The sequence below is a fragment of the Halichoerus grypus genome, chromosome 1 (assembly GCF_964656455.1).
Source record: "Halichoerus grypus chromosome 1, mHalGry1.hap1.1, whole genome shotgun sequence".
NCBI classification, from domain to species: domain Eukaryota; kingdom Metazoa; phylum Chordata; class Mammalia; order Carnivora; family Phocidae; genus Halichoerus; species Halichoerus grypus.
The window spans coordinates 82391409-82404257 of NC_135712.1; the positions used below are offsets into that span (position 1 = coordinate 82391409).

Consider the following 12849-nt stretch of genomic DNA (forward strand, 5'->3'; position numbering starts at 1 on the left):
TCATTGGCTTATAGCTATTATTTATAGAATATATGCAATATAAGATATTCTGGTGTACTAAATGTCTTGGTACTCAGGAGCTCCTAACATGGGTTCCACTGAAGTTCACCTCCCCCAAAAGGGTTAAGAGATAAAACAGTATTTCAACATAGTTTTCTTGTAATCCTATGTATTTTTACTTTATGCATTTAAAGCCCCTTTAATAAGTAGTTTATACATCTCACTAGACTACCAAAAGGTCATTCATGGAACAAAAAAGATGAAGAACCTCTGCTTGAAACCACTGTATTGGACTTAAATTAAAACTTATTACTGGTTCAGGACAAAATAACATGAAAGAAATAAAATTAATTACATCTAATTTGCATAGGATAAAATGTATCAATTTTAAGTGTGAATTTTGATGCTGACAAAGGTATATACCCATGTAACCACCCCCACAATCAAATCAGAGAACTTCTCTATCATGCAAAGTTCTCTTATATCCCTTTCCAGTTGGTGCTATCATCTGAACCCTCGGCCTCAGGCAACCACTGATTTGCTTTCTGTCAGTAAACATTAGATTTATGACAAAAATCTTGATATATTCCATAAACTTATTTTTACCTATAGAAACAATTTTTAAAAGAATAATTTGAATGGTAACCGCATATCTTAAATTGAAACCTATATTACTATGTCAGTAAACGATTGTAAAATATCTCCATGAAACTCACCTTATAAAAAAAATACTGTACAAGGGTAGCTATTCTAATATAATAAAAATGACCATGAACAAAAAGCAATTTGGAGAGGAATTTAAATCTAGCTATTGCATAGTCACTGTTTCTTGCAGCTTGTCTTCCTTCTTTACCCATGATTCCTATAATAAAGAAGACAAAACGGCAAGTTCATTGATAACTGTTAAGTGTGATTTTCATAATTTATCTGCAATATCTTAATTATCTATAGCAGCTGAACCTGGACTTAGGATCACTATATCCTAATATATAGCAAATAGTAGATTCCCAAAAAGTTGTTCGACTTAAATCAAATAGGTAATTAATACAAAGCTACAATATATATACCAGGCATGTAACATCAAGTTTCAAAGACTCAGGATATAATAAAATACAATTAATATAAAAATAATATTCAAAGTTCAGGATCTAATAACATCAAGTTTTACACTAATAGACACAAAGTACTAGTTAATAGATTTCTAATGGAGAGAAGTGCTATAAAACAGCTTTAACTTTGTTATTTCCAGTGAACATAAAAAATATCCAAATTGAATGATTTGAAGCTAGCAAAAATGAGCATGTTTAATGGTTTTAAAACTTTCACACACAAGTCAAACAAAATGTGTTCTTTATTTATTGAACTTATTTAAAAAGGAACCCATGATTTTGTTCATTATTGGATTCAACAGGCAAGAAATATTTCAATAAATATAACTGGAACAAACATTATAGAGCAAACAAAAAGACTTACAAAAATTGTATGTAAGGTTTGCTAAAAATTCTTACATCATTAATAGTGAGAAAAGCTATCACACTCATAACTTTTTATCTTTCCACAACTGTACCTAAAAAGTTACACATGAAATAGCAATTCACCATATTTAAATGTCTATGTGCACACTTTGAACAAATGCCAAGTATATATATATTTTAAATGTTTAATGTGACAATATTGCTCCCTACTTGTTTCTTATCTAATTGAGATGGGACAAAATGTGCTTTTTAAAAGTGTACAATATCACTTGAAATTAGTACATAATTTTATCTGATAAATATGACTACATTTTTAAGGTTACAGTAATCTTTTAGGTTTCAAAAGAGTTATTGCCAAGTTTGTTTTTTTCAATCTGGAAACAGCTTTGAAAAATCATTTTTCAAAATTATAATTTTTATTTCTGTCATAAAAGGATTAAAATTTTCCAAAATGTATAGATAAAGATAATTACATTTATAACACCTAGAGAAGACCACTATTTTTGGTCTGTATCATTTTAGAATTTTTCCTTCTGCACTTCTTGGTGTGTGTTTAATATATATACAAACAAGTGTACAAAATGAGATTGTTTTATAATCTGCTATTGTCATTTAATACATTATGGATATTGCTTATAACGTGTTTTTGTCAACATATTCATTTATTTTCTCAAAAAAAAAAATTCCTGGATGCATAATTGCCAGGTCAATAGGCACACATTTAAAATTCTGTTATACATAATAATGCAGGGTATACCAATTTACACTCCCACTACTACTGTATACAAGGATTTGTTAATTCTATACTTTTGCCAATTCCAGGTTTATCATTTTTTGTAATTTTTGCCAATCTCATAGGCAATTTTACTTGTGTTTTTTGATTAGTGAGACTGAACACTTTTTTCATGCATTTAGTATTCATTTTAGATATCTCCTTTTGTGACAACTGATGACTTACATCCTTCCACATATTTTACCAAAGTGTTTTTCTTATACTCCTTAACTTGTTAAGACCTCACATACTAGAAATATTAAGACTTTATCATCTATTTTGCAAATGTTCTTTATTAGTTTCATGTTTAAAATTTGCATTTGGGGGTATTTACTTCTGCCACACATACTGATCTCTTCCTTTACTTCCTTGCTTTCTTTTATATTTTTACTAAAAAGATCCTTCCATACCTCAAATTACAAGATTACTCATTAAATCTTTTCTTCTACTACTTTTTGTGGTCTTTAAATTTTTTTTTAAGATTTATTTATTTATTTGAGAGAGAAAAAGAGAGAGCACGTGAGCAGAGGAGGGGCAGAGGGAGAGAAAGAGAATCCCAGGCAGATTCCTTGCTGAGCACGAATGCAGGGCTTGGGGCTCAATCTCACAGAGCCTGAGATCATGACCTGAGCCGAAACCAAGAGTCGGATGCTCAACTGACTGAGCCACCCAGGCGCCCCTCTTTAAAGTTTTCTAAATCTTTAATCCATATAGAATTTGTTTAGCTATATGCAATGGAAAGGAATCCAACTTCTTTTTTTCCCTGAATAACCAAACCAGTTACATATATTTTTTTATCAAATAATGTCTCCCTACTTATTTGAAACATCTCCTTTGTTATGAACTAAATTTCCAGATGTTTTGAATCTATTCTGTTCACTGGTCTGTTACCATACTAGAATCAAACTGTTATACTGTAGCTTTTTATGCTTTAATGTATGGTATAGGAAATCATCATCAAATTGTTATGGAGATTTATGGGAAACGACAGTATACAAGTTAGAAAGAAAATTTAGTTATCATAATGAAGAGTTAAATTAGCCCAGAGTAAGGAATTGATCTGAGAGCTACACTGGAAATATTAGACCTGAGAACTACTTCACAGGACATTATAGAGGTGATTCCAGAACAGTGATTAGCCTCTTTTCTAACTCTAAAACTTTATCTACTTCATTAAAAAGCCTTCATACTTTTTACCTTTGCGTCTGTATTTGTATAATAAAGTTATTTAGGAAAACAGGTCAGAATATGGTTTAAATATAAAATGACTGATAAACATAATAGAATGATATTAGTAATCTAAATCCAACAAAAATTTTAGGCAAAAATTGAAAAGAAATTAGAATAAAAGTTATTAAGTTAGAAAATTATTTGAAATTTTATATTTATTATAGTTTAGTATAATTTCTTGTTTCTAAAATTGTCATTAGAATGAGTTGCAGAATCTTTAGACTGAAAAATAGAGTAAATAATAATAACACTCTAAAACAAAAAATTGAAACCATGAGGAGGACTATGTAAACCACAAATTTAGAGTTTAAAAATGATAAAGTAATGTGAGAAAGTACTTTAAAAGGTACAAAATGGCAAGTAAAAATAAAATTACTTTATTATGAAGGAGAACTGGCAAAGATAAAATTCACTAACATGGTATTTATTTCCTTGAAAATTTGTAATTAAAGTATCCTAGGGATGCCTGGGTGGCTCAGCCGGTTAAGCGTCTGCCTTTGGCTCAGGTCATGATCCCAGGGCCCTGGGATCAAGTCCCGCATCCGGCTCATTGCTCAGGGAGCCTGCTTCTCCCTCTGTGCCACTCCCCCTGTTTGTGCTCTCAATCTCTCTCTCACAAATAAATAAGTAAATAAAATATCTTAAAAAAAAAACCCTAAATATTGGGCTTAAGTATAATGGCCTTCTGAGGGGGATACACTGATATATTACTACATTGCAGTCATATATTTGATATTGCACTTTCATCCACAAAAGTAAAATTCAAAATCACTAAATAATTATACCAACTTTAAAAATTCAGGAAAAAAATTAATCACCTATGCCGACATGTGCTTCTTGTATCATGCTTACATCATTAGCACCATCACCAACAGCCAATGTTATAGGTTTCTCAGGTGAGATTTTTATCAGTCTTATTACCTGAAAGATATACAATTAGTTATTTATTATAAAATTTCAATTTTCTTATATTATATAGTCATTTATCTGAAACGACTGTTATAAGAACAGTTGAATAATGAAAAAAATTAATTTTGTATTAGACAATAATATGCACTGGGGTTCATTTTCTGAGGAGATGTTAGGACTGTCTTTCAAAAATGTCATAGCAAAAGAGAATATTATCTTTGGATTTTATGATGGGAAGCAAGACTCTTAAATACAGCTTAAATGTGTAAAAAGCTCAATAATAATTGTGTTAGAAAATAATTACACATAAACTTTGTCAGGCAAAATTTTCTCTTAGGAAATTATTCTTTTTGTTTAAAGTAGAGGAAAGATAATTATTTTCTCTTGTCATAAAATTTAAGAAATTTTAAAAAGCAACCAAGATTAAATTCAATAAAATCAAAAGAAAGGTTTCTTTGGAATTCTTGAACATACTTAAAGAACCTAGGTATTAGCTCTGTTTGGTCTCCAGTTTTAGTCTCCACAGACTGGGGTACATGAATTATAACAATATAGGCATTTTAACAAAATCCCATTAAGCCAAAAAAATGTTGATGTCTAATTTATTAGACCCATATGAGAAACAAGCAGTGTGCAGATGTGGATTTCAAAGGATATTTGTGAAAGATACAGTATAAGACCCAAATTTTAAATCAAGAGTTATAAAAAATATCTGTATAGGCTTTCACTTGAAGCACAGCTGAAATTTAAATATTTTTTGTGTATAGCTTTAAATCACAAGAACTGACTTTGCAACTTTTTACTAAAGTTTCACCACTTAATAGCCACTTTTAACAAAGAGAATGCAGGAGTAAGCAGAGAACCACCTGAAGTGGAAGAACTGAAGTCTAACAGTCTTTCTCACAGCTAAATAACTTATGAAACTACAGTTATCACAGTTCAATTTGTGTCTCAGCAAAATCACAAACATACCCATCAAAGACTTTGTAGGTCATTATGAATAGTTGAAACTAATATTCACTCTGAAAACTCCAAAGGTCTAATGCACTTGGTTAACATTCAAAATGTGAGAAGTGACTGACTTAGTAACATTCATATACTACATATTACCAAATAGGACTAGATAAGGCATTAGCCTTAAAGAATACCTTTACTTTTTTTTTTTTTAAGTAGGCTCCATACCCAGCGTGGAGCCCAATGTGGGGCTTGAACTCATGACCCTGAGATCAAGACCCGAGCAGAGATCAAGAGTCAGATGCCCAACTGACTGAGCCACCCAGGAACCCCCAAGAATACTTTTAGATCTAAATATCTTTCTGGAATGTTTTGTAACACAAACATACCTTTGCTTTTTGCAGTGGTGCCATACGACAGCACAATACAGCTGAACAATTTCTGCAAACTTCCATAAATAGTTTTTCATGCTCCCTGAGTGCAAGAGACAGGCTGGTCCCATCCACCACCAGCCCGTGCTGAATCACATGATCCTCTTTAATTCTAAGAGAAAATAATTATACCCTCTGTTAGATACATTGAAGCCACATTATTTATAGTCATTTAGTAAATAAAAAATTCTTACAAAAAGATGGACCATTTACCCATAGGCTTTATTGTTACAAAACTGATATGCCAGGGAAGAAACTAAGTTATGATTACCTGAAAGCTGAAATTAAGCAGAACTGAGAGTGACTGATATGAGTAAAACAGATGATACTCAGTTTTACAATGAATTGATACAGATATAGTAACTGTATTTTCTAAAATGTGAATTATAACACATAATCAGAGGATACTTTCCCTAATTTTAGTATGAAAAATCTTATAAAAATAAAAACACTATTAGTTATACATTTAGGAAATCCTAATTTTAAAAAATTAAATGCAATCAACAATGTTCAGGAAAATTCATGAGCTAGATTCACCATGTGAGCAGGAAGGAATGAAGGAATCAAAATTGTCTTTTGATATTAACCCCTTCTATGTAACACCAGATATTACTATGGTGGAACATGGATAACACCTCTCTGTGGGCATATGCTATATGAGTACCACTCAAAGTATGATCTGATTACTGACAGCTGGGAAAATTGTTGCCAGGAAGAGACAAAAAGTTTGCATCATCAGTATGTGAATCAACTACAATACTGGGCACACTATTTTGTTCAACTGTTTCTCCCCATTCTCCCTTAGTAATAAGACTTTCGTGATAAAAGAAGCAGTGTCTAGATTTATATTCTGCTGCAAACTCCTTTATGTAATTGAAGGCCAGCACTCAAAGTAGCACTGTGCTACATCCATAAAGTAAATACTATAGTTCACCACTGGGTTAACAGTATAGCAGACTGCTACTGAGAAATATCCCTTTTTTTTTTAACTTGGTGTCTTGTTTTTTAAATTTTCATTGAATTTCAATTTATTTAAATTGAATTTATTTAAATTTATTTACATTTTATTTAAATTCAATTTATTTAAATTCAATTAATTCATTGTATTATTAGTTTCAGAGGCAGAAGTTTGTGATTCATCAGTCTTATATAATACCCAGTGCTCATAACATTGCAAGCCCTCCTTAATGTCCATCACCCAGTTACCGCATCCCTCCACCTCCCTCCCCTCCAGCAACCCTCAGTTTGTTTCCTATGCTTAAGAGTCTCTTATAAGTTTGCCTCCTTCTCTGATTTTGTCTTGTTTTATTTTTTCCTCTCTTCCCCTATGATCCTCTGTTTTGTTTCTTAAATTCCACATATGAGTGAGATCATATGATGTATTTCTCTGATTGGCTTATTTCACTTAGCATAATACCCTCTAGTTCCATCCACGTCATTGCAAATGGCAAGATTTTATTCTTTTGATGACTGAGTAGTATTCCATTGCATATACCACATCTTTATCCATTCATCTGTTGATGGACATATCCATTTTTATTCCATTTTTCCCAGCTTTGTTGAGATACAGTTGACATTTAACATTATTTAAGGCATGCAACGTGACGATTTGTTACACATATATATTGCAAAATGATTACCACAATTAGGTTAGTTAACACCTCCATCCCCTCATGTAATTACCGTTTTTTTGGTGTGGTGATAAATTTAAGACCTACTCTATTAACAATTTTTAAATATATAATAGAGTACTGTTAATTATAGTTATCATGCTGTACATTAGAATCCCAGAACTTATTCATTTTATATATAAGCTAAAGGTTTGTACCTTTTGACCATCATCTCTCCATTTCCCCATACTCTGGCCTCAGACACCACCATTCTACTCTGTTTCTATGAGTTCAGCTTTTTTAGATTCCACCTGTATGTATTTGTCTTTCTTGGTCTAACTTATTTCACTTAGCATACTGCCCTCAAGGTCCATCCATGTTGTCACAAAAAAAATTTCCTTCTTTTACAGCTGAATAATATTCCTGTGTTTACTTACACACACACACACACACACACACACACACACACACACACACTTTTCTTTATCCATTCATTGAAAAACAGATACTTAGGTTGTTTCCATTCTTGGCTACTGTGAATACTGCTGCAATGAACATGGTGGGGGGTGCAAATATCTCTTTGAGGTAGTGACTGCATTTTCCTTGGATATATATCCAGAGGTGGGACTGCTGGAGCACACAGTTCTATATGTAGTTTTTTGAGAAACCTCCATATTGTTTACCATAGTGGCTATACCCTCCTTTTTAAAAAAAATTTTTATTGTTATGTTAATCACCATACATCAGTTTTTGATGTAGTGTTCCATGATTCATTGTTTGTGTATAACACCCAGTGCTCCATGCAGAACGTGCCCTCTTTAATATGCATCACCAGGCTAACCCATCCTCCCATCCCCCTCCCCCTCTAGAACCCTCAGTTTGTTTTTCAGAGTCCATCGTCTCTCATGGTTCGTCTCCTGCTCTGATTTCACCCCCTTCATTCTTCCCCTCCTATCTTTTTTTTTTTTTTTAACATATAATGTATTATTTGTTTCAGAGGTACAGATCTGTGATTCAATAGCCTTGCACAATTCACAGCGCTCACCATAGCACATACACTCCCCAATGTCTATCACCCAGCCACCCCATCCCTCCCACCCCCCACCACTCCAGCAACCCTCAGTTTGTTTCCTGAGATTAAGAATTCCTCATTATCAGTGAGGTCATATGATACATGTCTTTCTGACTGACTTATTTCGCTATACCCTCCATTTTTAAATCAAAAGTGAGAACACTATCAAATGAGCAACAAGCTATAAAAACTAAACATGTATCAACAGATTTTAGTCTTATAAAATATCTTTTATCAGCTAAAATGATGTCTTTCACAGTATGCCTTATCACTATTGTGTTGCACTGTAACTAATAAGTGGTCAACAATTATCTTTTACAATGTAAAATTTTAAAGAATGTATTTTTCTGTTATTAATTGCCTAGTATCTGAAAGCAACACCACATTGACTGTTTTTCCTACCTACTGGCCAATCTTTACTTAGCAACCTGTGCTCCCTCCAATGCGTTCAGTCTAAGCACTGCCTGAGCAGAAGTCTCAGAAGAAGGGGGTAGCAAGCAGCCAAGAGTGGGAGAGATCAGATCAGTTTTCCTCTGGAACCTTCCCAAGGCACTCTATTAGGTTTTCTCTGGACAGGCTTTATAAGTCACCATATTACCTCACTAACCATGAGATATTTATGAACGATGGGAAAGCATCTCACAGTTCTGGCAAATAGTAGGCAGCATCTGTTCATCTCTGTGGCTTCATGTCTCAATACTTCCCATACCCTCTTTTCCATCTCTTGTATTCTCTGGCCATACTCAACTACCATCACCTCTCTCTCAGCTCTGGAAATTTGCATATGTTGCCCCTAATGCTTTTTCGTGTTACTCTCTGACCAGTTAACATTTCTTTTTTTTTTTTTTAGTGTTATTATAGAATTTATTTCATTAATTTTCATGGTCTCTCCTTTTTTTTAAAAATTTTTTTATTGTTATGTTAATCCCCATACATTACATCATTAGTTTTAGATATAGTGTTCCATGATTCATTGTTTGTGCATAACACCCAGTGCTCCATGTAGAACGTGCCCTCCTCAATACCCATCACCAGGCTAACCCATCCTCCCACCCCCCTCCCCTCTAGAATCCTCAGTTTGTTTTTCAGAGTCCATCGTCTCTCATGGTTCGTCTACCCCTCCGATTTCCCCCCCTTCTTCTTCCCCTCCTGCTACATTCTTTTTTTTTTCTTTCTTAACAAATATTGCATTATTTGTTTCAGAGGTACAGTCTGACCAGTTAACATTTCTTTTGGGAAACAACAGTCTTGAGTTTTTCCACAGAGCTCTGTCGTCTAGGCTAAGCTTCCCTCTTCTATCCACCCACAGCTTTCTGTTCTTGCCTGTTACAATCCAGTTGTGATAGGTCTAGGACAGTATATCCACTTGTTTTTCCTATACACTGTAAGTATTCTGAGAGTAAACAATATGCCTTATATGACTCTGTATTCCAAATTCTAGATAGCAGACCATCAATACATGTTTGTGAAGGAACGGGTATATAAACTAAAACTCTCAAAGGTATGGAATTTTTTGTTCTACCCAAGATTTTTAGAACAGACGTTTCCTGGAAGCCTGTAAATCAAAATCCTATCGACTTCTCTGGTTATTTCAGGAAATATATTCTACCAAAAAGATGGTATATCTAAAAATATAATATAAACTTCATATAGCAAGCCTAAAAAAAGACTGTAGTCTTTACTTTATAATATAGCTTTTGTACAAAAAGGGGAAAAAACAGTATCCATAATCTTTTTTTTTTTTTAATTTTTTTTATTGTTATGTTAATCCCCATACATTACATCATTAGTTTTAGATATAGTGTTCCATGATTCATTGTTTGTGCATAACACCCAGTGCTCCATGCAGAACGTGCCCTCCTCAATACCCATCACCAGGCTAACCCATCCTCCCAACCCCCTCCCCTCTAGAACCCTCAGTTTGTTTTCAGAGTCCATCGTCTCTCATGGTTCTTCTCCCCCTCCGATTTCCCCCCCTTCATTCTTCCCCTCCTGCTACATTCTTCTTCTTCTTTTTTTCTTTCTTAACATAACCAATATCCATAATCTTAACAGACTCACTAAAAGCACATATATAGAAGACTTAAAACATTCTAAAATACAATAATTATCTTTAGATGGCTGTATTATTATGTTATGTTCCATCATATCTTTTTTTTTTTAATTTTACTTTATTTTATTATGTTATGTTAGTCACCATACATCATTAGTTTTTGATGTAGTGATCCACGATTCATTGTTTTCATATAACACCCAGTGCTCCATGCAGTACGTGCCCTCCTTAATACCCATCACCGGGCTAACCCATCCTCCCACCCTCCTCCCCTCTAAAACCCTTAGTTTGTTTCTCAGAGTCCATAGTCTCTCATGATTCGTCTCTCCCTCCGATTCCCACCCCCCTTCATTTTTCCCTTCCTTCTCCTAATGTCCTCCATGCTATTCCTTGTGTTCCACAAATAAGTGAAACCATATGATAACTGACTTTCTCTGCTTGACTTATTTCACTTAGCATAATCTCCTCCAGTCCCATCCATGTTGATGTAAAAGTTGGGTATTCATCCTTTCTGATGGCTGAGTAATATTTCATTGTATGGACCACATCTTCTTTATCCATTCATCTGTTGAAGGGCATCTCGGCTCTTTCCACAGTTTGGCTATTGCGGACATTGCTGCTATGAATATTGGGGTGCATATGGCCCTTCTTCTCACTACATCTGTGTCTTTGGGGTAAATACCCAGTAGTGCAATTGCTGGATCATAGGGTAGCTTTATTTTTAATTTTTTGAGGCACCTCCACACTGTTTTCCAAAGTGGCTGAACCAATTTGCATTCACACCAACACTGTAAGAGGGTTCCCCTTTCTCCACAACCTCTCCAACATTTGTTGTTTCTTGCCTTGTCAATTTTTGCCATTCTAACTGGTGTAAGGTGGTATCTCAGTGTGGTTTTGATTTGAATTTCCCTGATGGCTAATGATGATGAACATTTTTTCATGTGTCAGTTAGCCATTTGTATGTCTTCCTTGGAGAAGTTTCTGTTCATGTCTTCTGCCCATTTTTTGACTGGATTATTTGTTTTTTGGGTGTTGAGCTTGAGGAGTTCTTTATAGATCTTGGATACCAGCCCTTTATCTGTAGTGTCATTTGTAAATATCTTCTCCCATTCTGTGGGTTGCCTCTTTGTTTTGTTGACTGTCTCCTTTGCTGTGCAGAAGATTATTATCTTGATGAAGTCCCAAAAGTTCATTTTTGCTTTTGTTTCACTAGCCTTTGGAGATATTTCTTGAAAGAAGCTGCTGTGGCCGATGTCAAAGAGGTTACTGCCTATGTTCTCCTCTAGGATTTTGATGGATTCCTGTCTCACATTGAGGTCTTTCATCCATTTTGAGTTTATCTTTGTGTATGGTATTAGAGAATGGTCAAGTTTCATTCTTCTGTATATAGATGTCCAATTTTCCCAGCACCACTTTATTGAAGAGACTGTCTTTTTTCCATTGCATATTTTTTCCTGCTTTGTCGAAGATTATTTGACCATAGAGTTGAGGGTCCATATCTGGGCTCTCTATTCTGTTCCATTGGTCTATATGTCTGTTTGCACCAGTACCATGCTGTCTTGGTGATCACTGCTTTGTAATAAAGCTTGAAATTGGGTAACGTAATACCACAGCATTTTTCTCTTTCAACATTTCCTTGGCGATTCGGGGTCTTTTTTGATTCCATACAAACTTTAGGATTGTTTGTTCCAGCACTTTGAAAAATATCATTAGAATTTTGATCGGGATGGCGTTGAAGGTATAGATTGCTCTGGGCAGCATAGACATTTTAACAATGTTTATTCCTCCGATCCATGAGAATGGAATGTTTTTCCATCTTTTTGTGTCTTCTTCAATTTCTTTCATGAGTGTTCTGTAGTTCCTAGAGTATAGATCCTTTACCTCTTTGGTTAGGTTTATTCCGAGGTATCTTCTTCTTTATCATTTTCAGTATTTTTTAAATGGACACTTATTACTTTTAAAATCAGGATTAATATCTTAGAAAGCATATATAAAGTAAATGATTCTGAGCAATTAATTTCTATGTTTTAGGGAGTTCTTGTTGACATTATGGTACTTAAATGTTTAAGCAGCCACAATGGTGGTGTCACTACTCCCAAGCTGTAGTATAATTACCTAGATCAACCCCGTTTTTGAATTCAAACAAAGAACCTTCTGAGAGTTGTACTGTCTCTTTAAAACATTCCTTAAATAAGTTTTCCTTTGATGAAATTGAGTTTAGTACCACATCAGTGCCTGCATATCAAATGTGAATAAAGCTCCGAAAATACACTGATAACTGTGGCACAGTCTTTTCACATTTGTTTTTCTGTATTAGCATCACAAGACCACAAATGACAGGTA

General features: G+C 34.1%; 1 protein-coding gene across 10 annotated transcripts in view; it reads right to left on the bottom strand.

Moving 5' to 3' along the window:
* ATP11B (ATPase phospholipid transporting 11B (putative)) overlaps positions 1 to 12849 on the bottom strand; it is a 119952-nt gene that overhangs the window by 35943 nt on the left and 71160 nt on the right. For all 10 annotated transcript variants that reach the window (XR_013446356.1, XR_013446354.1, XR_013446355.1 and 7 more), the window contains 3 exons: positions 5730 to 5883; positions 4296 to 4398; positions 717 to 862 (listed from right to left, as the gene is read on the bottom strand). Coding sequence is in view for 7 of the 10 variants with exons in the window: in XM_078068637.1 (XP_077924763.1) it covers positions 717 to 862; positions 4296 to 4398; positions 5730 to 5883 (403 nt within the window). In the remaining 3 variants the exon portion in view is untranslated. The remainder of the gene's footprint in view (positions 1 to 716; positions 863 to 4295; positions 4399 to 5729; positions 5884 to 12849) is intronic.